The sequence below is a fragment of the Podarcis muralis genome, chromosome 10, assembly GCF_964188315.1.
Source record: "Podarcis muralis chromosome 10, rPodMur119.hap1.1, whole genome shotgun sequence".
NCBI lineage: Eukaryota > Metazoa > Chordata > Lepidosauria > Squamata > Lacertidae > Podarcis > Podarcis muralis.
The window spans coordinates 71,815,931-71,838,882 of record NC_135664.1 but is presented as its reverse complement, the minus strand read 5'-3'; the positions used below and the strand labels follow the sequence as shown (position 1 = coordinate 71,838,882).

General features: G+C 47.6%; 1 protein-coding gene across 6 annotated transcripts in view; it reads left to right on the top strand.

The window, feature by feature from the left end:
* NRF1 (nuclear respiratory factor 1) overlaps window positions 1-22,952 on the top strand; it is an 80,112-nt gene that overhangs the window by 3,781 nt on the left and 53,379 nt on the right. For 5 of the 6 annotated variants that reach the window (XM_077935373.1, XM_077935377.1, XM_077935376.1 and 2 more), the window contains exons 2-3: window positions 14,346-14,580; window positions 17,470-17,584. In XM_077935373.1, the coding sequence (XP_077791499.1) occupies window positions 14,358-14,580; window positions 17,470-17,584 (338 nt within the window). In that variant the 5' untranslated portion in view covers window positions 14,346-14,357. The remainder of the gene's footprint in view (window positions 1-14,345; window positions 14,581-17,469; window positions 17,585-22,952) is intronic. The other variant, XM_077935374.1, reaches the window with a different exon arrangement.

The window sequence follows — 22,952 nt, the reverse complement described above, 5'->3', positions numbered from 1 at the left end:
AAACACACATGGTGCCTGACTAATTTCTGTCAATGGGCATAAGACATTAGGAGGGACACCAGCACTAGCCCTCTACACCAGAAGAGAGAAGCTGGGTCAGTTGCTTGTAGCTGCAACTTCCTACAGTGCATTAAGGTGCAAAGAATTTTTATCCTTGTTAGAATTGCAGACCCCCCACCCCCCCAGTTTTTACACAAGAGGGAAACAGTGGCAGTAAAACTGGTTTTTAAATAGGTTTCTTTGATATGCAGAGGACCCTTAGAAAGTGTTATCTGGAACCAGGAAAATTCATCTGTTATCCCACAAGGATAATTTCTCCCTGGGCTTTTTTCTTTCCTGAAAATGTCAACATTTGTTTTGCTGCATTCATGTTTCAAAGCGGAGTGGAGCTTCTGTGTCTGCCGTCTCCACTTCTCTTTAGGCTTGCTTCAGACAAGACTCATTTCCTACAAGGAAGTAACTGAAACCGCTTCTTTAAATTGGCTCATGCAGTATGATTGTAAGCATTTGGCCTGAAAGCAAGTCTCGCTGCTCCTTACTGCCTTGATCTCCACACATGATCCTTCTACACAGGATGCTTTCACATATCCTTGCTATCATTCAGTTCTTTGCCAAAGAAATTCTCGCCCCACCTAAAACGTGTAGATAAAATTTCTGCAAGAAGGAAAGAGGTGTGTGCGTGCAATACACATACAGTGGTACCTCGGGATGCGAACGGGATCCGTTCCGGAGCCCCATTTGCATCCAGAAGCAAACGTAACTAGCGACGGCACGTCTGCACATGCGCGTGTCGCTTTTCACCACTTCTGCGCATGACGGCATTTTGAGCGCATGCGCAAGCGGCGAAACCCGGAAGTAACACACTCCGTTACTTCCGGATTGCCGCAGAGTGCAACTCGAATGTGCTCAACATGAAGCATATTCAACCCGAGGTATGACTGTACATGGTTAATGTACATAACTTAAAGCAAATGTTTTTGACACACAAAGTGAATGCTGTGTCAGTAGAGATACAGGCTGGATCTAGACCAGGGGTCAGCAAACTTTTTCAGCAGGGGGCCGGTCCACTATCCTTCAGACCTTGTGGGGGGCCGGACTATATTTTGGGGGAAAAAATTGAATGAATTCCTATGCCCCACAAATAACCCAGAGATGCATTTTAAATAAAAGGACACATTCTACTCATGTAAAAACACACTGATTCCTGGACCGTCCGCAGGCCAGCTTGAGAAGGCGATTAGGCCGGATTCGGCCCCCGTATCTTAGTTTGCTGACCCCTGATCTAGACACACTGAAGAAGACAGGTAGAGAAAAAACAGGACTCCATATCTCCATCTGATGGCACAATGTTACATTGCATATACAATGCATTTGTTGTTGTTTAGTCGTGTTCGATGAATCGCTTTTTCTTTACTAGTCTAGCTGAGTTCACTGTGATTTATAGACTATTACAATGTTGGGCCAGAGCAAGAGAAACGCATTCAGATCCCCTGAACACTCAAGGTTCAGATCAGACAAAAGAAGTCACTCGCACAGCACATAGATATTGGGAAGGAGACAGACCATAAGCCTGTGTTTGCATATAACACTAAGCCAAACTATAGTTTGGCTCCACGTAGAGCATCAGGAACAGCAGAGGAATGAAGTGGCCACGATTTTTCATCTTGGACAGATATCGGCACACGTATTCATTCTTGCTATACTTCAGTTTTGACTTAACTTAGTTATAGATGAACCAGACCGCAGTCTCAGGTCAATCCGCTTCACGGAAATGCTCTGAGCTTGGCAGTAGGATGAAAACAGAAATGTAGCCTAAGAAAAATAATCAGAATTTAATGGACGTATCTTCCCACACTAGAATTCCAATTAACGTTTTGTGATAAAAGCAAGAGTCTAGTAGTACAGTCATACGTCTGGTTGCGTTTGCTTCATGTTGTGGATGTTCGGGTTGCGAACGCAGCAAACCTGGAAGTGTATACTTCTGGGTTTCGCCACATGCGCAGAAGCGATTGCGTGCTTCGTGCATGCGCAGAAGCGATCTACGCGCTTAGCACATGCGCAGAAGCGCTCTTTCGCGCACGCGCAGTAGCAACACTCTACTTACGGACTTTTCGAGGTGCAAAAGGCACCCTGAAACAGATCACATTTGTAAGTAGAGGTACCACTGTATAGCAAATAAGGATGCTGGTGGGAGAAAAATTAGTTATGTTTATTGCTCATAATTCTGTTATATGGGGGGGGGGAGAAATACTTAATGGTACAAATCAAAGGGTCGTTTACCTGATTTCACCATAGCATTGAGAGTGTTGTAATAAGCAGAAAACAGAGATGATTTCTTTCCACAGTCTATACTTCCGTCTTCTGTCATGGTCTCTATCATTCAGTATGTTAGCTAGAGGGGCTGTACTTTTGCTTTTAACTTTTGCCTTACCGTTGCCCCCCCCAACCATAATACTTTTGTCATGGTCTTGTTTCCAGTGGCATTGGGGCACCGGTCTCCCAAGCCTGGGTGTGGTGTTCCAGCATAGCATTTTAAACTCTCGCCCTTGCGCCATCACAAATATGAGGCTGGCAGAGGACAGGGCACGACAACCCCAAATCAACAAGCTGCACATGTAAAAGAATCTGTGAACGGAGCAGAATTCAGGGGTTGCTTTGGCCCCCAAGTCTGCCGTAGATTCCTGAACTTGCACATGAAGGCGCATGATGCGTACTCTGACCACTGGTTTATTTAGCCCAGTATTGTCTACTGTGGCTCAAGGGTCTTAGGCAGAGATCTTTGTCAACAGATGTTTTAAAATGAGACCTTCCACCACTGAGCTTTGTCCAGCTGCTAACATAGGCCATGACAGCTTGTCACATACTTGGTCTGATTCCACATGCTTTCCCCACTAATGAGTTTTAGGCATAGTTTTGGGCCTACTGGCTGAGTAATGTCCAGGTCCAGTGTGTGTGCTTCTTACTTGCTTGCTAGCATGCTGCGTTCCTCTCTAGCTTAGAGTAGAGGGGTACAGACATCCTCCATAGATGCGTTGAGTTTCCAAGGGTTCAGTGGGTTCACCCCACCCCCAGTATGTGGCTAAGGACCTACAGGCTAGCCTTGTGTGTGTGTCTATTCAAGGGTTAGTACACATTTATACATATTTTATACATATATAGTGTGGTACCGAATCCCCGCGGCGGGGTGCGCTCCCGTTGCTTGGTCCCAGCGCCTGCCAACCTAGCAGTTTGAAAGCACCCCCGGGTGCAAGTAGATAAATAGGGACCACTCTGGCGGGAAGGTAAACGGCGTTTCCGTGTGCTGCGCTGGCTTGCCAGATGCAGCTTTGTCACGCTGGCTACGTGACCCGGAAGTGTCTCCGGACAGCGCTGGCCCCTGGCCTCTTAAGTGAGATGGGCGCACAACCCTACAGTCTGTCAAGACTGGCCCGTACGGGCAGGGGTACCTTTACCTTTTTAGTGTGGTACCTCTGGTTGCATACGGGATCCGTTCCAGAGCCCCGTTCGCAACATGAGCAGATCGCAACCCGTGTGTGTGTGGGTCGCGATTTGCCGCTTCTGCGCATGCGCGTGACATCATTTTGAGCGCATGCACGAGCAGTGAAACCCGGAAGTAACCCTTTCTGGTACTTCCGGGTCGCTGCAGGATGCAACCTGAAAAGATTTAACCTGAAGCAAACGTAACAAGAGGTATGACTGTTTATACATACAAATTTTTATTAAGTTTTTGAAGAAAAAATTATAAAACAAAACGATTTCAAACATTAAAATACAGAGTTCTTTCGAACCCTTAGACCCCCCCTTCCCTCCCTCCATGGGTTCCATCTTTAAGATTAAATTTACTGCATCTTTTACCATTATCTATCTATTCTGTAACTATAATTACCATTAAAAAATTCCACATTACAAGTGTCTTTACATGCCTGCCAAAGATTTTAACTTTTTACAGTGGTCTTTTAGGTAAATTACAAATTTACTCCAGTCTTTAGAAAATACCTGATCTTCCTGGTTTTGGATCTTCCCCATCAGTTTTGCCATTTCCACAAACTCCATTAGTTTCATCTGCCATTCTTTTGTTGGTACTACTTCCTTCCTTCCACCTCTGGGCTAGTAGCATTCCCGCTGCCGTTGTTGCGTGCATAAAAAGTCTTTTATCTTCTCTTGGGAACACTTCACCTATAATACCTAGTACAGCCTTTCTCAACCTGTAGGTCCCCAGATGTTGAACTACAACTCCCATTACCCTTAGCTAGCAAGGCCAGAGCTCAGGGATGATGGGAGTTGTGGTCCAACAACATCTGGGGACCCACAGGTTGAGAACCGCTGAGTCCTAGTAAAAAGGCTTCTGGTTTTTTGACAAATGCATTTTTAAACATTTTCTTTAACTCATATATATCATTTCCCAGAAAGCCTTTACCAGTGTACGTGCCACACTGAGTTCAGTGAGATTTCATACAATTGCAGCCCAAGTTCATTCCCACTTTCCATCTTAAGCAGTCATTAGGAGTCACAGCTCCTTATGATCTTGTCACCAACATAATGCTAAGGACCCATCTGTCAATGCAAGGATTTATGCTTTTGCAACAGGACTTCTCCCTCCCCCATCCCCTAAATCTGCTCTGGATCCCCCCCCCCAACCAACCCCCCACCCCCGAGCAGATTTGAGGAGGGCAGGAGGAGGACAACTGGATTGCACAACTGGAAATCCTTGAGGAGTGGTTACTTAGCACTACTTTGAATATAACCCTGAACATGTAAAGGAGCTATGAATCTGGAAGAGCTGTGCTACTCTTTTGCACTGTGACTGACAGAGAGGCTCCCTGTCCTGCAAATTCAGGAAATCTGTGAAAGACTTATCAAATCTTGTGTCCAGGTGCACATGTGTAAGAACCATAAATGTCATAGTGTTGTTCTGTCTGACAATGGTGTCTGACAACTACTTCTATGTCCGAGTACAGCTGAGGGCGCAGATCATCAGTCTTCACTTTGTGTTCAACTGGAAAGAGCCTGAGCCCAACACCACTCAGGATCATCAATCTCCATTTCACCCTTCCTGGGTTCTGGTTATGATATCATCCTTATAATATGAGATCATATAGATGATATAATATAGATCAGACAGGAAAGAAGCGGACAGATCTCAGGGCCTCCTCAGTGCTGGCCCCTGTACTCTGGAAGTGTGTTAGCAAGAAGATAAACCACAACCTGCTCCTATTTATTTTTGGAGGAGGAATTAATGGAAGGCAATTCTTTTTTCTTGAGCCTTTGGTTGGCCTCTCTTTAGCCTTCCCAGCTTCACTTCCTGGGATCAGTCCCACTTCTTAGAGAAACCTCATCCTTGCAATGTCGGACGGGAGGGTGTTTGTGTGTGTTGGGGCTCCTTTCACCCAGTGGCCTGTTCTTTCAGCTGGTACATGCAAGTACATATTATGCGGCCGCCTTTCTCTTTGAGGAGGGACAATTGTTTTAAATTGCCCGGCTGCCCTGTATCAAGACCTGTCTTCAGGCAAGCAGCTCAGAGCGCTTGCTAATGAGAATTTTCTCCGATGCCAAAAGCCAACAGCCATTTTGCTGTTAACTTACTTAAAACAAAGAGCTGCTTTGTATTCCCCTCTCCTTTTCGCTACCAGCCCAGACTGTTTTTTCTTCTTTTTCAAGACTGTGATTATCTTCTTTTAAAATATGCTGCTAGCAGGGACTGTGCTTTGAAAATGTCGGTCCTGTAGGTGTGATATTTTGGGGAGAGGTTTCTAGGCAGGCAGTGCACACAGAAGGGACCATTGCCCCAAGCCTGGTTACTGGTTTGTTTGTTTTCACACAGCCCCCAATCAGCTACTGGCTATGAATATTTCCATATCACATAGCTGACATATGAAGGTGAGAGAAATACTTCAGCTCAAAAGTAATATTTGCTTGACTGGTTAAAATAGGATATTGGGCCATCTTGACTTTGGTAGAGATTGTTGTTTTCCAAAGTGGGTGGACTTGGAATCAAGGCATGGGTGGGCTTAGAATAATGCTTGAAGTTTATGCTGGCTGCAAATTGACGGCCTCAAGTCTGCTGTTTTCCAAAACCTGCAGATCTTGACTGCTGAAAGAGGAGAACTATCAGACCTTTTGGGCGGGGGGTACGTTGTGTACATTTTTATATAAAGATTTAACTCAACATAGCGAAATGTCTTGAGTTAAAATGTTCAACTAGTAAAGTGTAACTTCTTAGGTGAAACTGACCATGCTGCATTTCCAGGGGTTTGGGAAATGGTGCTCTGGGTGACCGATTTGCCCCCATTGAGGATGGAGGTTAAGAGGCACTTTGCTATAGTGCATGGGTAGGCAAACTAAGGCCCATGGGCCGGATCCTGCCCAATCACCTTCTCAATCCGGCCCGCGGACGGACCGGGAATCAGCGTGTTTTTACATGAGTAGAATGTGTGCTTTTATTTAAAATGCATCTCTGGGTTATTTGTGGGGCATAGGAATTCGTTAATCCCCCCCCCCAAAAAAAAAATATAGTCCGGCCCCCAACAAAGTCTGAGGGACAGTGGACCAGCTCCCTGCTGAAAAAGTTTGCTGACCCCTGGCATAGGACCAATTATGAGCAGCTTTGGTCACATTTACGGCCGGAGTGGGGAACCTTTTTCACACGTACCCATCTGTGCAAGCGTCCAGGGGCCACATGGTGTGGAGCAATGAATTAATTTTGCCTTTATATAGAAGGCCTGTTTCTACACCCACCCACACCCCTCTCTATTCTAAATCCTGGCAGCCAAGAGGCATTATGAAGTAGGGCTGATGAGATGTGTGCCCCAAGGAGAGGAGAGGAGATAGGGCTGAGGAAGGCTTGATTCCCATGGACCCAGGCAGAGAGGCCTGGGGCTTGAAGTTCCTCACCTGCAATTTATGGCATGCTAATCAAAGGTTGCTCAATTCTCGCCCTTCTGAAGCGCTTGGTTTCCGAGCATCTGTTAATTCCCCAATGCCTTTTTAACTTGGTTTGAAGAGTTAGCCTTTTCTAAAAAAGCATTAAAGAACAGATAGTTCACTCTTACATAATGCAATGCAAGGAGACATTTTAAAGACAGCCCCAAATTCTTGGACAGGTGCAATTCAGAGAGTTCTTGGCTGGTTAAACAAAATTCTTGATAACGCCTGGAACCTTTTTCTGCTCTTCAGTGAATAAAAAATTGGTGGTGCTTCTAGTCAAAAGAAGGCATGGTGCAATGAAGAATGCCCTGAACATGTTCTCAACAAAAAAAATTCCTTCCAGTAGCACCTTAAAGACCAACTAAGTTAGTTCTTGGTATGAGCTTTCGTGTGCATGCACACTTCTTCAGTATCTGAAGTATCTGAAGAAGTGTGCATGCACACGAAAGCTCATACCAATAACTAACTTAGTTGGTCTTTAAGGTGCTACTGGAAGGAATTTTTTTTGTTTTGACTATGGCAGACCAACACGGCTACCTATCTGTAAATGTTCTCAACACTTTTCCTCACTTGTCAGTGTCAGTTGTGAACAGGAGCCCCCACCCCAAGACTTCAGACACAATAAATTATCCAGCGCTTGAAGAAACAAATGTGTAATGTATCTGCACAGGAGTGCTAGGCCATTTCTTCCCCTCCTGATGTTTTTGACTACAGCTCCCATCAGCCCCAGCTAGCATGTCCAAAACATCTGGAGGGAACCAGTTTGCGGAAGGCTGTTAGACAGTTCGGTACTGGTATTGCTCAGATATTTGAGGCGTATCCTTCGTTTCTCCTTGGTCACACATGCTGAGCCAGGCTCTGGCAATATGGGGCAGGTCCTGGGGACAAGCTAAAGGGAGGCATGGGTAGAGATATAATAATAATAATAATAATAATAATAATAATAATAATAATAATAATAATAATAATAATAATGCTGCAACGTGCACCACACCTCTTTCGAAATGGTCAGTTCTTCGACATGTTATCTGTCAACTTCTACCAACACCCCTCCTAACTGCGGTAGAAGCCTCTTGGTTCAGGCTATCCTTGCCCACAAACTTGATCTCTGCCACCTTCTGAGCAGGTGCCCCTCTTGACAGTTCTTCTCTGGAATCAAAAGCACAGCTTGGCAGCCTCCAGTTATACTGCCACAACCTTCAGCCAAACGCTCATCCGACAAGTGTCAATTCTCTGGCTGTTATGCATTATTATTATTTATTGAATTTATATGCCGCCCTATACCCGGAGGTCCCAGGGCAAAGATCAACATAAAAACCACATCAGTGCATCAATGGAAGTAGTCTTTGGGGAATAAATGGAGCAGGATATGGAAGAGACTTGGAACATTAGATCATGAGGCTCTTAATCTCACGTTGGGCAAAAGTTTCCTGCTTTTCAAGTAATTGGACTAGATGACTCTTGTGGTCCCTTCCAACTCATTATGATTCCATGATTAACTTGAAAACTTTAATTTAAGGGGTGCTACTGAATTGTTTGGAGGATGCCTGCCACAGTGAGAGCAGAACTCTTTGGCCTCTCTCCATAGCTAGACAAACCAGCCCCATCCCAAATCCTTGCCTCACTTATTGCCCAATTCACTCAGTTATCAGGCAGTGCAAAATCTAGAGAATTTGGCTTTCAGAGAGGCACATCCGTCTGTCCTTTCCACACCACAGAGTGAACTGTATGGCTCCACAGAGGCCTTCAAGAGTCCTCCGTATGAACCATCTCCAGCCACCCTCAATTGAGCATTCATGTGCACAAGCACAGCACCTGTGGGGTCTGAGGCTTCCGCAGCAGTCGTCTGCTTCCCCTACCCAAGCGATGAAAAATGCTGTAAAAGGGTTTGAATCCTTCAGGGCTTGGAACACGCCCCCCCCCCCCGCCCTTCACCAGCACTAGAGTTCTTGGGGAATTAAGGATATGGTACCCATATTTCGGGGACATGGATGGCGCTGTGGGTTAAACCACAGAGCCTAGGACTTGCTGATCAGAAAGTTGGCGGTTCGAATCCCCGCGATAGGGTGAGCTCACGTTGCTCGGTCCCTGCTCCTGCCAACCTAGCAGTTCGAAAGCACATCAAAGTGCCAAGTAGATAAGTAGGTACTGCTCCAGCGGGAAGGTAAATGGCGTTTCCGTGTGCTGCTCTGGTTCGCCAGAAGCAGCTTAGTCATGCTGGTCACATGACCCGGAAGCTGTACTCCGGCTCCCTCGGCCAGTAAAGCGAGATGAGCGCCACAACCCCAGAGTCGGCCACGACTGGACCTAATGCTCAGGGGTCCCTTTACCTTTACCTGTATTTCAGAACAACCCAAATTCTGTTCGCATGTCTGGGTAAACAAATGGAGTTGCATCCAGACACTGAGCCTGGGGAGTTCTACTTAAAAAAGGGACTTTACTTTCCTCTCCATGGGCACCCTCACAATCTGCTCCAGAAAGTCCTCCAAACTTCTGGAGAAGATGGCAGCTTCAGGGGAGAGGAGAGGGGAGAGTTGCACAAATGGATGTCTGCAATCAGCATCAGCTGGAACCCACAGGTTTAGTCAAAGTTTTTCTGGACCACAACAGAGCATGGCCCCATCCATCTCTCATATTGTCCACCCGACGTTAGGTTCTCAAGCATTTTTTTTTTATAAGATATTTATTGGCATTTTCACAAATTTATATAACATAAAAATCAAAAAAGACAAAAATACATACAAAAACAAAACAAAAAGCCACATGTATAACTTCATTCCCTTATGTTCATGAAACTTACTTTCCCGACCTCCTCATACCTCCCCTTACTGCATTCCAATCTCTAATTAATTCTCTTCAACAAATCCTTCCCCCAATTTCTATTAAAATGTTGATCTTTCTTTTCATATTTTACATAATGATTACAGCTAACAACCACTTAATTTCAGAATCAACATCGTCTTAACATTCAGCAATTTTACAATATTTCTTAAGATAGTCTTTAAATTTCTTCCAGTCTTCTTCCCTGGTCTCGGATTCTGCCGGTCATCTCTGCCAGTCCCATATAGTCTATAACTTTCATCTGCCATTCTTCCACGGTGGGTAGTTCTTCTGTCTTCCAATACTTTGCGATGAGTATTCTTGCTGCTGTTGTAGCATACATAAAAAATGTTCTGTCCTTCTTTGACACCAATTGGCCGACCATGCCCAGGAGAAAGGCCTCTGGTTTCTTCAGGAAGGTATATTTAAATACCTTTTTCATTTCATTATAAATCATCTTCCAGAAAGCCTTTTGAGCTATGTGCATAGCTTGAGCACAAAAGCTGTATTTTCGCATTATGTTTTCACTAAATTTTGTCAGTTTAAGAGCAGGTAATTTTTAGCACCTGCATTTTCTACCCACACAGCCTTGTAGCATAAGCTTCTAGTTATGTAACCCCATCAGTAATCTTACCAAACTTGCTGGTGCTAATTGGCAACTGAAGGCTAATTAGCCTTTGTTATTACAAAGAAAATGGATTGTTAGCTTTTAGCGTTCTGCGATACTTTTTATAGAGTGCAACTGCAGTGTTTTGTGTGTGTTTCATATATTTATTATATATAAAAAAACTTGGCAAAGCAGCATCTTAGAAAACGGACACGGAACCCATGACAAAGGATACAAAGGCCAGTTTCCCATTCCACCCCCACATCTGCTCTCCATTCTGAAGTATTCTTAGAAATCTCGTTCTGTGTGTGTGGTTGCTTTCTGTTGCTAGGGATCATTAGGAAAGGGACTGAAAATTAAAACTGTCAGTATTCTAATGCCATAATACAAACCTATTGAGCAGCTGCAGTTGGAATATTGTGTATAGTTCTAATAGCCACAACTTAAAAAGGACATTGCAGTGCTGCAGAAGGTTCAGAAAAGGGTAACCGAAAATGATCAAGGAGATGGAGTAGTTCCTCCATGAAGAACGGGTGGACATGATAGAAATTCATAAAAATTGTGCTATGGCACGGAGCAGGCTTCCTCAAACTCAGCCCTCCAGATGTTTTTGGCCTACAACTCCCATGATCCCTAGCTGGCAGGACCAGTGGTCAGGGATGATGGGAATTGTAGTCTCAAAAAACATCTGGAGGGCCGAGTTTGAGGAAGCCTGGCATAGAGAATGCAGAGAAGTCTTTCTCCCTTTCTTGCAAGACTTCTTCTTCTTCTTCTTCTTCATTATTATTATTATTATTATTATTATTATTATTATTATTATTATTTATACCCTGCCCATCTGGCTCGGCTTCCCCAGCCACTCTGGGCAGCTTCCAACAAAATATTAAAATACAGTAATGCATCAAACATTAAAAGCTTCCCTAAACATGGCTGCCTTCAGATGTCTTCTAAAAGTCTGGTGGTAGCTGTTCTCTTTGACATCTGGTGGGAGGGCGTTGCACAGGGCAGGAGCCACCACCAAGAAGGCCCTCTGCCTGGCTCCCTGTAACCTTCAGATATACTGGGCCAAGGCCGTTTATGGCTTTCAAGGTCAGCACCAACACTTTGAATTGTGCTCGGAAACGTACTGGGAGCCAGTGCAGGTCTTTCAAGACCAGTGTTATGTGGTCTCGGCGGCCGCTCCCAGTCACCAGTCTAGCTGCCGCATTCTGGATTAATTGCAGTTTCTGGGTCACCTTCAAAGGTAGCCCCACGTAGAGCGCATTGCAGTACTCCAAGCGGGAGATAACCAGAGCACGCACCACTCTGAACTTGTGGATCTCGAACGAAGCTGAGTGTTGGTTCAGGACAGAAAAAAAGAAGGCATTTCTCCCACGCTGCACATAGTTGAACTATGGAACTCCCTCCCACAAGAGACAGTCACGGCGACAGACTTGGACACTTTTAAAAGAGGATTAGACAAATTAATGGAGGAGATGACTCCAGTGGCTGCTAGCTATGAAGGCTCTGCTCCACTTCCAAAGTTGGGAGGCAGCAATGATTCCGAATATCGGCTGCAAGAAATCACAGGAGGGGAAGAGTTGCTCTTGCGCTCGCATCCTGCTTGTGGGTTTCCCACAGGGATCTGGTTGGCCACTGTGAGAACAGGATTCTGGGCATGACTGGCCGCTGGCCTGATCCAGCAGGCTTTTCTTATGTTCTTACATTAATAAAGCGAGTGGGGATGTCCTGCAAGCAATTACAGTGGACGCTCAGGTTGCGAGCGTGATCCGTGCGGGATGCATGTCCGCAACCCGCAGCGTTCGCAACCTGCGTCCGTGCACGTGCGGGTTGCGATTCGGCGCTTCTGCACATGTGCAAAGCGCGATTTAGCACTTCTGTGCATGTGCGACCGCCAAAACCTGGAAGTAACCCGTTCCGGTACTTCCGGGTTTCGGCGGTCTGTAACCCGAAAAAACGCAACCTGAAGCGGCTGTAACCCAAGGTATGACTGCATTAGTTCAGACCTCTGGCGAGACTGATCTTCCTTCTCCTGGCACTACGGTGGGGCGGGTGGTAGAGAAAGTGAAGTGGTCCACTTGGCTCTGGCCTAACTTACTGCCAGCATTCAGCCCCCAACAGATTGCCCCTGAAGGATCATGCCTGGTTTGTACATCCGATGAGCCACACTGCCTCTGTTATAACGGTGAATAATCAGGGCACAACCCAATGGTTTAAGGTGCATTAGCGACCTTCACACCACATGTATAACATGAAACCTGACTGCTTGGGAAAGGAAACGCATGAATACTGAATGAGACCTTCATCCTGTTCTTTAGGATTTTAAGTTACAGTGCCGTTTTAACTTCGGGTTTTAGATTACGCCCCTGAAGAGGGGTTGCTCTGATGTCTGAAAGAGGAGCCGTTCCTTGTCTTTTAATTATAAATCCAGTATACCTGAAGGAGCGTCTCCACCCCCATCATTCAGCCCGGACACTGAGGTCCAGCGCCAAGGGCCTTCTGGCAGTTCCCTCACTGCCAGAAGCCAAGTTACAGGGAACCAGGCAGAGGGCCTTCTCGGTGGTGGCACCCGCCCTGTGGAACGCCCTCCCACCAGAGAACAACAACTACCAGACTTTTAGAAGACATCTGAAGGCAGCCCTGTTTAGGGAAGCTTTTAATGTTTAAGAGACTATTGTATTTTAATTTTTTGTTGAAAGCCACCTAGAGTGACTGGGGAAACCTAGCCAGATGGGCGGGGTATAATAAATAAATTATTATTATTATTATTATTATTATTATTATTATTATTATTATTGACAGTCTCCCTCAGGAGGTTGTGGACTCTCCTTCCTCGGAGGTTTCTAAGCAGAGATCGGATGGCCCTCTGTCATGGATGCTTTAGTTGAGATTCCTGCATTGCAGGGGGTTGGACAAGATGACCCACAGAGTCCCTTCCAACTCTATAATTCTATGATTCTATGAATAGGGAGAGGGGATATATATATATATATATAAAAATTGTCCAGTAGCACCTTAGAGACTGTAATGGTTCTAGGGGTTGCTCGTGTGTAAGTTGCCGCCACTCCTGGCTAGGTTACCTGATTGAACCCTTTCTGTCTGGACAACCTCAAGTTTCGTGGCTGTCTCAGTCGCTGGCAGAATCCGTCAGTGGGCGTTTCTTGAACCTTTTCCAGCATAAATGCTCTTTGACGCCAAGTCTCCTCCTATTCTCCCTGCGCGGAAGTCTTCTGCGCAGGGAGGGTGTGGGCAGCGGAGTACCTGTACTCTCTCCGCTGGTCTCCGGAGAGGAGTCCTGGAGCCTCCTCTCTGATTCCCCCATCTGCCCCCCTTCTCCACTGGTGTTACGCTGATTTCCTTCCCCCGCAGATGGGCTGCCTCTCTCCCTACTGGGACCCTCTCCGGCATCCCTCTGGAGCCTTCCCTCCGCCTCTAGCTCCGATGGCAGTTCCCTGACAGAGACCAACTAAGTTTGTTCTTGGTATGAGCTTTCGAATGCACACGAAAGCTCATACCAAGAACAAACTTAGTTGGTCTCTAAGGTGCTACTGGGCAATTTTTATTTTCTTATATATTTCTACTGTCAGACCAACACGGCTGCCTACCTGAATCCAGGGGGAGGGAGACAGTCACATCAGGGACCACGCTCAGCCAGTGGCTCCTGAGAGGCCTCAGCCTGCATTTTTTGTCACTAGCCAGTCAGGTCGCAATGCAGTTTCAGCAGTCATTAGAACATAAGAAAAGCTTGACTGTTGGAGCAGACCAAAGGCCCACCCAGCCCTGTACTTACAGTGGCCAACAAGATGCCCCTAGGGCTCCCGAAAGCAGGTCCTGAGCACACCAGTGCTTTCCCAACCTGTGATTCCACCTCTTCAAGATCCCCACCTGTTCTAGGTGCTGATCTTTGAAATAAGTGTCAGGAATGGATATTTCAGACTTCCCTTTTTCTTCCTCCGCCTGATTTCTCTCCCCTCCTGTATCTCCTTTCCTCTAGCAGTAGCTACCGATGGAGGAACACACGGTGACGCAGACGGAGCACATGGCCACCATCGAGGCCCATGCGGTGGCCCAACAGGTGCAGCAGGTCCACGTGGCCACGTACACGGAGCACAGCATGCTCAGCGCAGACGAAGACTCGCCCTCTTCCCCCGAGGACACTTCCTACGACGACTCGGACATCCTCAACTCCACGGCTACTGATGAGGTGACCGCCCACCTGGCTGCTGCAGGTACATTGCTGGCGCCCTATCCTGTTTTCCCCCACTTGCCCCATGTGCCCTAAAGGGGCATAGCATTTCTTCCTCTCTTTCACATCAAGACTTGACTAGGAAGTGCAGAGTTGGCCACAGGTGCCCAAGGAGGAGGCCCAAAATTCTTAAAGGTAAAGGGACCCCTGACCGTTAGGTCAAGTCGCGGACGACTCTGGGGTTGCGGCGCTCATCTCACTTTATTGGCTGAGGGAGCCGGTGTACAGCTTCCGGGTCATGTGGCCAGCATGACTAAGCTGCTTCTGGCGAACCAGAGCAGCGCACGGAAACTCCGTTTACCTTCCCGCCGGAGCGATACCTCTTTATCTACTTGCACTTTAATGTGCTTTCAAACTCCTAGGTTGGCAGGAGCAGGGACTGAGCAACAGGAGCTCACCCCGTCGCAGGGGTTCGAACCGCCGACCTTCTGATCAGCAAGTCCTAGGCTCTGTGGTTTAACCCACAGCGCCACCCACGTCCCTCAAAATTCTTAGGGGATCCACAAATGCTAGAATTGATACCCATAGGGTTTTTTTAAAATTTTGGTAGAAGCAAATACTTGTACAGTCCTACTTCATGTTACGTTCTTTCAGGTTACGTCCCGTGGCAACCTGGAAGTACCGAAAAGGGTTACTTCCGGGTTTTGTTGCATGTGCAGACGTGCAAAATGACATCATGCGCAGAAGCGGCGAATCGCAACCCGCGCGTGCGCCGACGCGCCGCTGCGGGTTGCACTCCTTTCATGCTGCGAACGGGCCTCCAGAACGGATCCCGTTTGCAACCAGAGGTACCACTGTACTGAGCACCGAAGCATTTCCAGGTCAAAGGATGTGGCCACCCTTATTTCAGGATGTAAGTTCTCCAAACTCTGAGAAGACTTCAGTGGGGTTCACTTGCCAGTCACAGAGGCTTCTTCCAGTTCCCTTAGAAAATACTCTGCCCCTGTTCATTTTTTTGATGGTTTGATTATGTTCTGATAACCACCCTCAATCTATTTACGTATCCCTGGGTGCGAGCGTCACTTCTGGCACCTGGTGGACGAGACTGGTGCAAAAGGGAAGGGCTTTTTCTATCGGGGTTGATTTTTCACAAGGGTCAACTGAATAGTTTGGGCAGTTTAAGTGCATCTAGCTATTTTAAGGTGGCGCTGTGGTCTACAAGAAAGAAGATTCCACCGAAACATTAGGAAGAACTTCCTGACAGTAAGAGCTGTTTGACAGTGGAATTTGCTGCCAAGGAGTGTGGTGGAGTCTCCTTCTTTGGAGGTCTTTAAGCAGAGGCTTGACAACCATATGTCAGGAGTGCTCTGATGGTGTTTCCTGCTTGGCAGGGGGTTGGACTCGATGGCCCTTGTGGTCTCTTCCAACTCTATGATTCTATGAAACCACAGAGCCTAGGGCTTGCTGATCAGAAGGTCGGCGGTTCAAATTCCCGCAACAGGGTGAGCTTCCGTTGCTCGCTCCCTGCTCCTGCCAACCTAGCAGTTTGAAAGCACGTCAAAGTACAAGTAGATAAATAGGTACCGCTCCGGTGGAAGGTAAACCCACAGCACCACCTGCATCCCCCTGGAAGAAGGGTTATAAAGACTAGGACTAGCAGCCTGAGAAACAGTTTCTACCCAAATGCGGTTTTGGTTTTAAACGCTGCGTAAGGTAGTCTCTATGGGAGTATATTGTATTTAATTATGGGGTATCAGAGTTTTTAGGGGCTAACCAGGCTGGGATAGCGGGCTTGTGGGGTTTTGAATGTCTGATGTAGATTTTTTCAGTTTCGTTGTTCTATATGGGACAATGACAATAAAGATTATCGTATCGTATGGTGCCTTTTGACTATACAACGATCTGCATATAGTGGACGAATTCTCTCTTAGTATATTGAATAAACAGCATGTTAAACTGAGCAAAAAGATCTCTTCACCCCTCCCCTCAAAAGCTCTGATTAGTGAAGGATTAAGATGAAGGAGCAATGCAATTTATTTCAAAACAATCGTACATTTGAGCAAAGGACTAATGCAGACACACACTCTTTCGTGATTTGACCGGTCCATACCTTGCTGGCAGAACTGCCCTGGAATCTTGTCTTTAAAAATCAGTCCCAGGAAGGTGAACCCTTTCCCCACTCATCTTCATTTTTGGGGACATTTTACACACGTCCACAAGCCAGATTTTCTAGTGTGAAGCTGCAACCAGCAGAGGGCAGTGCAGCAATTGCAACTGACAATGTTTCTTCCTCATCTGATATCTCCATGTTAGGGTTCCAACTTCGTTAGGGTTCTAAATCCATCCTGTTTACGATGAATAATAACCTGTAGGGTGATTTTGGGAACATATGCATGGAGAAAGATACTGCGTGAAATAATAGCTGTTGAAATTATACCCGGAAGGATAGTTGTATTAGTCTAATGGTGCTGTTTATTTATTTGAAGAATTTATACTCCACTCTTTAGGGACACAGGTGGCGCTGTGGGTTAAACCACAGAGCCTAGGACTTGCCGATCAGAAGGTTGGCGGTTCGAATCCCCGCGACGGGGTGAGCTCCCGTTCCTCAGTCCCTGCTCCTGCCAAACGATATGAAAGACTCTCCAGTTGTTTTTGGGAAACAGATGGGGGCACCTGTCATATCTCAGCGGTGATCCTGTTTCCCTGAGAAATTGTACAGGGTCTTATATGTTGGTACCTTAGGGCACATTGCAGCAATCCAACCTTGACGTTACCCGTGCATAACTATGTAATAAACATGGATTTGTTCAGCTTTTCTTAACCTCTTAGATATTCTGTGGCATCTCATCATTAGCTTGCTGTAGCATTTATGGCCTATGGTGTCTTCAGCCTGTGGCCCACCGAATATTCAAAACCCACCTCTTGTCCGCAGGCCCTGTGGGAATGGCCGCTGCCGCTGCCGTGGCGACGGGCAAGAAAAGGAAACGCCCTCACGTCTTTGAGTCCAACCCGTCGATCCGCAAGAGGCAGCAGACGCGTTTGTTACGGTAAGAGCGTCTGAACGCAAAAAACTGCCTTACACTGGCCCGGCAATGTCTCCTCCAACTGGGAGCAGTTCTCCAAGGTTTGGGGGCAGAGAGGGGTCTTTGTCGGCCCTGCTACCCAAGAGAAGAGTCTCACGCTCTACCCAAGTGAGCAGTGTGGCCCTGGGGAGTCCAAGTCAGTGGTCATCTCTGCCCCCTTGCGGGAGTGAATCCGACAGTTTCACTCTATGCTGTCTTGAAGAAGAGATCTCTTTTGTGTATCAGGGTCCAGCGGTTGACAAGACCCAACTCCTCATGACTTAAAAGGATGGCAAGTAGCCAGGGACAAATGGCCTCAATATACAGCGGAAGAGTCTCGTGGTTTCCTTCAAAAGCAGTTTGTCCAGGCGTGAGTGAGCCTTGCAGCAGGTAGAGGCATGGGGTCTGTTCTCTGAAGTCCTGTTTCCCAGGACCAGGAGAATTTAGGCTTGGAAGTATCCTTGCACTTCCCTCCACCTGCCTGCGATCCCAGCAGTCTAGAGAGTTGGGAATCAGTGGCCCGTGCTCTGAGCCCCATAGTGCCCGATGCTCCACAGCCATCTTTCAGTCTCCAAGTTTCAGGACGAAAGGTGTGGTTTCTCCCTCCCTCCCGCCTCCACCAGCAGGATAAAGTCCTGGAACCTCCAGGGTCACCATCTGAGCCAGATTGATGAATGAGTGACCCATTGTACGTCCTTCTTCCCCATAAGTATAGAGCCATGGATGGGGAACATGTGTCCCTCCAGATTTTGCTGGACTATACCGTATTTTTTGCTCTATAGGGCGCACCGGCCCATAGGGCACACCTAGTTTTTTTTGGGGGGGAATAAAGAAAAAAAAATTATTCCCCTCCCCCAGCACAGGGCTGGGGCGGGGGAAGCCCGAGCTTCTCCCGACCCCAGCCCCCAGAACAGGCTGCTATCCGCAAGCCTTCGGAACCCGGCGGGAACTCCCGCCGCGCTCAGAAGGCTTGCAGATAGTTGCCCGAAGCCCGGGGAGCCCAGCTCTGCGCTCTCTGGGCTTCGGGATGCAGGCTGCTATCTGCAAGCCTTGGGAGCCCGGTGGGAGTTCCTGCCGGGCTCCCAAGGCTTGCGAATATCTGCCCGAAGCCCGGGGTGCGCTGCAAAGCGATCCCGGGCTTTGTGAAGCAGGCTGCTATCCGCAAGCCTTGGGAGCCCAGCAGGCACTCCCGCCGCGCTCCAAAGGCTTGCGGATAGCTTCCTGAAGCCTGGAACGCGAGAGGGGTCGGTGCGCACCAACCCCCCTCGCTCTCCAGGCTTCAGCGAAAGCCTGCATTCGCCCCATAGGACGCACACACATTTCCCCTTCATTTTTGGAGCGGAAAAAGTGCGTCCTATAGAGCGAAAAATATGGTAATTCCCACCCACTCCCCTGACCATTGGTTATGCTGGGGGGGGTGTCAGCTGGGGTTCTTGAACATCTGGGGGGGCACAGGTTCCCTGGAGGCTGTATTTCAATATTTTAATGTATTTTAATCTTGTTTTTACGTTGCATTTCCATCAATTTGTTTTTATATCGGGTGTTAGCCGCCCTGAGCCCGGTCTTGGCTGGGGAGGGCAGGGTAGAAATAAATTTATTATTATTATTATTATTATTATTATTATTATTAGCGTAGTCATCTTCAGGTAAACCACATGCTGTAGCTAAGGTTTGTTCCGTGACTTGTTACTTGTCTGTAGCAGACAAAGCACAAGCCTGGGCTCGTGTGCAACATGCTAATCCAAACCATGGCATAGCTCATAGGAGCACATCGCCAGCAGGACCAGAGGACGAGTAAAGCAGCCGCCATTTCCTCTCTGGGAGTCTACACATTCGTGATAGGCCTTGAATTGGCTTTGTGTCATGTGCAAACCGAGCCACTGTGACTTGCTTCGTTCACCCCATGTTGGCCTTAGCATTTCATTTCCTGGTATCTATCTGCCCATGACAGCAGCCACGAAATTAAAAGACACCTTCTTCTTGGGAGAAAAGCAATGACAAACCTAGACAGCATCTTAAAAAGCAGAGACTTCACCTTGCCAACAAAGGTCCGTATAGTAAAAGCTATGGTTTTCCCAGTAGTGATGTATGGAAGTGAGAGCTGGACCATAAAGAAGGCTGATCGCCAAAGAATGGATGCTTTTGAATTCTGGTGCTGGAGGAGACTCTGGAGAGTCCCATGGACTGCAAGAAGATCCAACCTCTCCATTCTGAAGGAAATCAGCCCTGAGTGCTCACTGGAAGGACAGATCCTGAAGCTGAGGCTCCAAGACTTTGGCCACCTCCTGAGAAGAGAAGACTCCCTGGAAAGGACACTGATGTTGGGGAAGATGGAGGGCACAAGGAGAAGGGGACGACAGAGGACGAGATGGTGGGACAGTGTTCTCGAAGCCACAAACATGAGTTTGACCAAACTGCGGGAGGCAGTGGAAGACAGGAGTGCCTGGCGTGCTCTGGTCCATGGGGTCATGAAGAGTCGGACACGACTAAATGACTAAACAACAACAACAACAACAATCTGCTCATGTGCCATAGGCCCAGTGGCAGAGGAAGCCGCTTGGGTGCATGGGGTGGCGCGCCCATAAAATGTGGAGCCTCAGCTCACCGTGGGGCCTCCAGAGTCTTCCTGCCTTGGCATTCAACTTAGTGGGAATTGTGTGCACCTGAAATTTTAAGCCGTTGTGAATGCCGTAATGGTTGCGCTCCCCTTCAATAGTTGCCTGTCGACCCGTTTTCCGGTGCTGGAAGTCGCAAGGTGATGACCCAGTCACTCTCGGGTCTGTGGGATGATGCAAATGACGGCCTCTCTAGGAATGCGCATTGCAGCGTCTCAAAGAAGAAAGAAGTTAGCTGCTAGTTGAGAACGCTTCTGTTCCCATGAAAGGCTCTCTTCCTCTAGGGGCACTCTGATGCAACGTTCAGCTGAGCAGATTCATTTCCCTCGGCCTGCTGTTGCAATGTGTTGCCGAGTCTTGCTCAACGCGGCTTGGTGCCGGTGGGATTATTCCAGCAGGTTTGCAGTCCCAGGGCTTCTTTCCGTGCATAAAAGTTTTTGGGCACAATTTGAATGTCCCTCCCTACCACCATTTAAAAAAGTTTTCTTCCAATCTGCTCTTAGTTTCATCAGACAATAGGTCGCAGAACTTTGTTCTTTCTGATAGGGCTGTACAGCTCAGGGGGGGGGGAACCTTGCTCTAAAAAACCTTGCTCAAAATTATTATTATTTTTATTATTATTATTATTATTATTATTATTATTATTATTATTATTATTATTTTATTACCCCACCCATCTGGCTGAGTTTCCCCAGCCACTCTGGGCGGCTCCCAATCGAGTGTTAAAAACAATACAGCAATACGATTCAAATCTAGGGGAGAGGCACCGATTTGCAATTCCAGTGACCGCAGCCTAAAAAGGTAAAGGTACCCCTGCCCGTACGGGCCAGTCTTGACAGACTCTAGGGTTGTGCGCCCATCTCACTCAAGAGGCCGGGGGCCAGCGCTGTCCGGAGACACTTCCGGGTCACGTGGCCAGCGTGACAAGCTGCATCTGGCGAGCCAGCGCAGCACACGGAAACGCCGTTTACCTTCCCGCCAGTAAGCGGTCCCTATTTATCTACTTGCACCCGGGGGTGCTTTCGAACTGCTAGGTTGGCAGGCGCTGGGACCAAGCAGCGGGAGCGCACCCCGCCGCGGGGATTCGAACCGCCGACCTTTCGACCGGCAAGCCCTAGGTGCTGAGGCTTTTACCCACAGCGCCACCCGCGTCCCTGACCGCAGCCTAAAAACTGGCTATTCCCTGACTGAAAGCTCCCACCCCATGGATTGACTTGCTGTGATTGGTTAGAGCATGGTGCTGATAACCCCAAGGTTGCAGGTTCAGTCCCTGTAAGGGACAGCTGCATATTCCTGCATTGCAGGGGGTTGGACTAGATGATCCTCAGGGTCCCTTCCAACTCTTACGATTCTATATGCTGCAGAATGTTGGTGAATGCTGACACTGCTAAGAGGAAAAGTCAGTCACAGGAGGCAGAAAATTCAGTACAACTGATGCAGTGGAAGTGAAAGGTTCGACTGAAGGAGAAGTAGGGGAGTCTTAATGAAATCCATAATCCGCACCCCCAACTCCTGCTTGTTGTTGTTGTTTAGTCGTTTAGTCATGTCCGATTCTTCGTGACCCCATGGACCAGAGCATGCCAGGCACTCCTGTCTTCCACTGCCTCCCGCAGTTTGGTCAAACTCACGTTGGTAGCTTCGAGAACACTGTCCCACCATCTAGTCCTCTGTGGTCCCCTTCTCCTTGTGCCCTCCATCTTTCCCAACATCAGGGTCTTTTCCAGGGAGTCTTCTCTTCTCATGAGGTGGCCAAAGTCTTGGAGCCTCAGCTTCAGAATCTGTCCTTCCAGTGAGCACTCGGGGCTGATTTCCTTAAGAATGGATAGGTTTGATCTTCTTGCAGTCCATGGGACTCTCAAGAGTCTCCTCCAGCACCATAATTCAGAAGCATCAATTCTTCGGCAATCAGCCTTCTTGATGGTCCAGCTCTCACTTCATGGATCACTGCCTTGCCGTGGCAAAGGGGCTTGAATAACTCAGAGAAGCTATGAGCTATGCTGTGCAGGGCCACTCAAGATGGACAGGTCATAGTGGAGACTTTTGACCAAACGTGATCCACCTGGACCAGGAACCGGCAAGCCACTCCAGTATCCCTGCCAAGAAAACTCCATGGACAAAGACAACTCCTGCCAATTTTAGCCAAATCATGACTCTCCCTGTGGTCTCCTTATTATTTTTTTTAATAGTTAATTGCTAAGGGGGCTAGAACCTGTCTGCGTCTCCCCTCCCTTAATTTTAGCTCTGGAAGAAAATGGTCACATAGACTAGGGGCAGGAAGTGTGTGCATGGAGGCGAGGGAATAAGAGGGGCTTGAGGGCCATAGCGGCTGAGGCAGGGGTCAGCAAACATTTTCAGCAGGGGGCTGGTCCGCTGTCCCTCAGACCTTGTGGGGGGCCGGACTATATTTTGGAAAAATAATAATGAACAAATTCCTATGCCCCACAAATAACCCAGAGATGCATTTTAGTAAATAAAAAGACACATTCTACTCATGTAAAAACACCAGGCAGGCCCCACAAATAACCCAGAGATGCATTTTAAATAAAGGACACATTCTACTCATATAAAAACACACTGACCATCTGCAAGCCGGATTTAGAAGGCGATTTGGCCGCATCTGGCCCCCGGGCCTTAGTTTGCCTACCCATGGGCTGACGTCAGCAGGTTAAAGACCTGGAGGGAGATGGGGAAAGACTCATATGGGGCCTGCAGGGGCTGTTGATGGGAAGATGGGATGC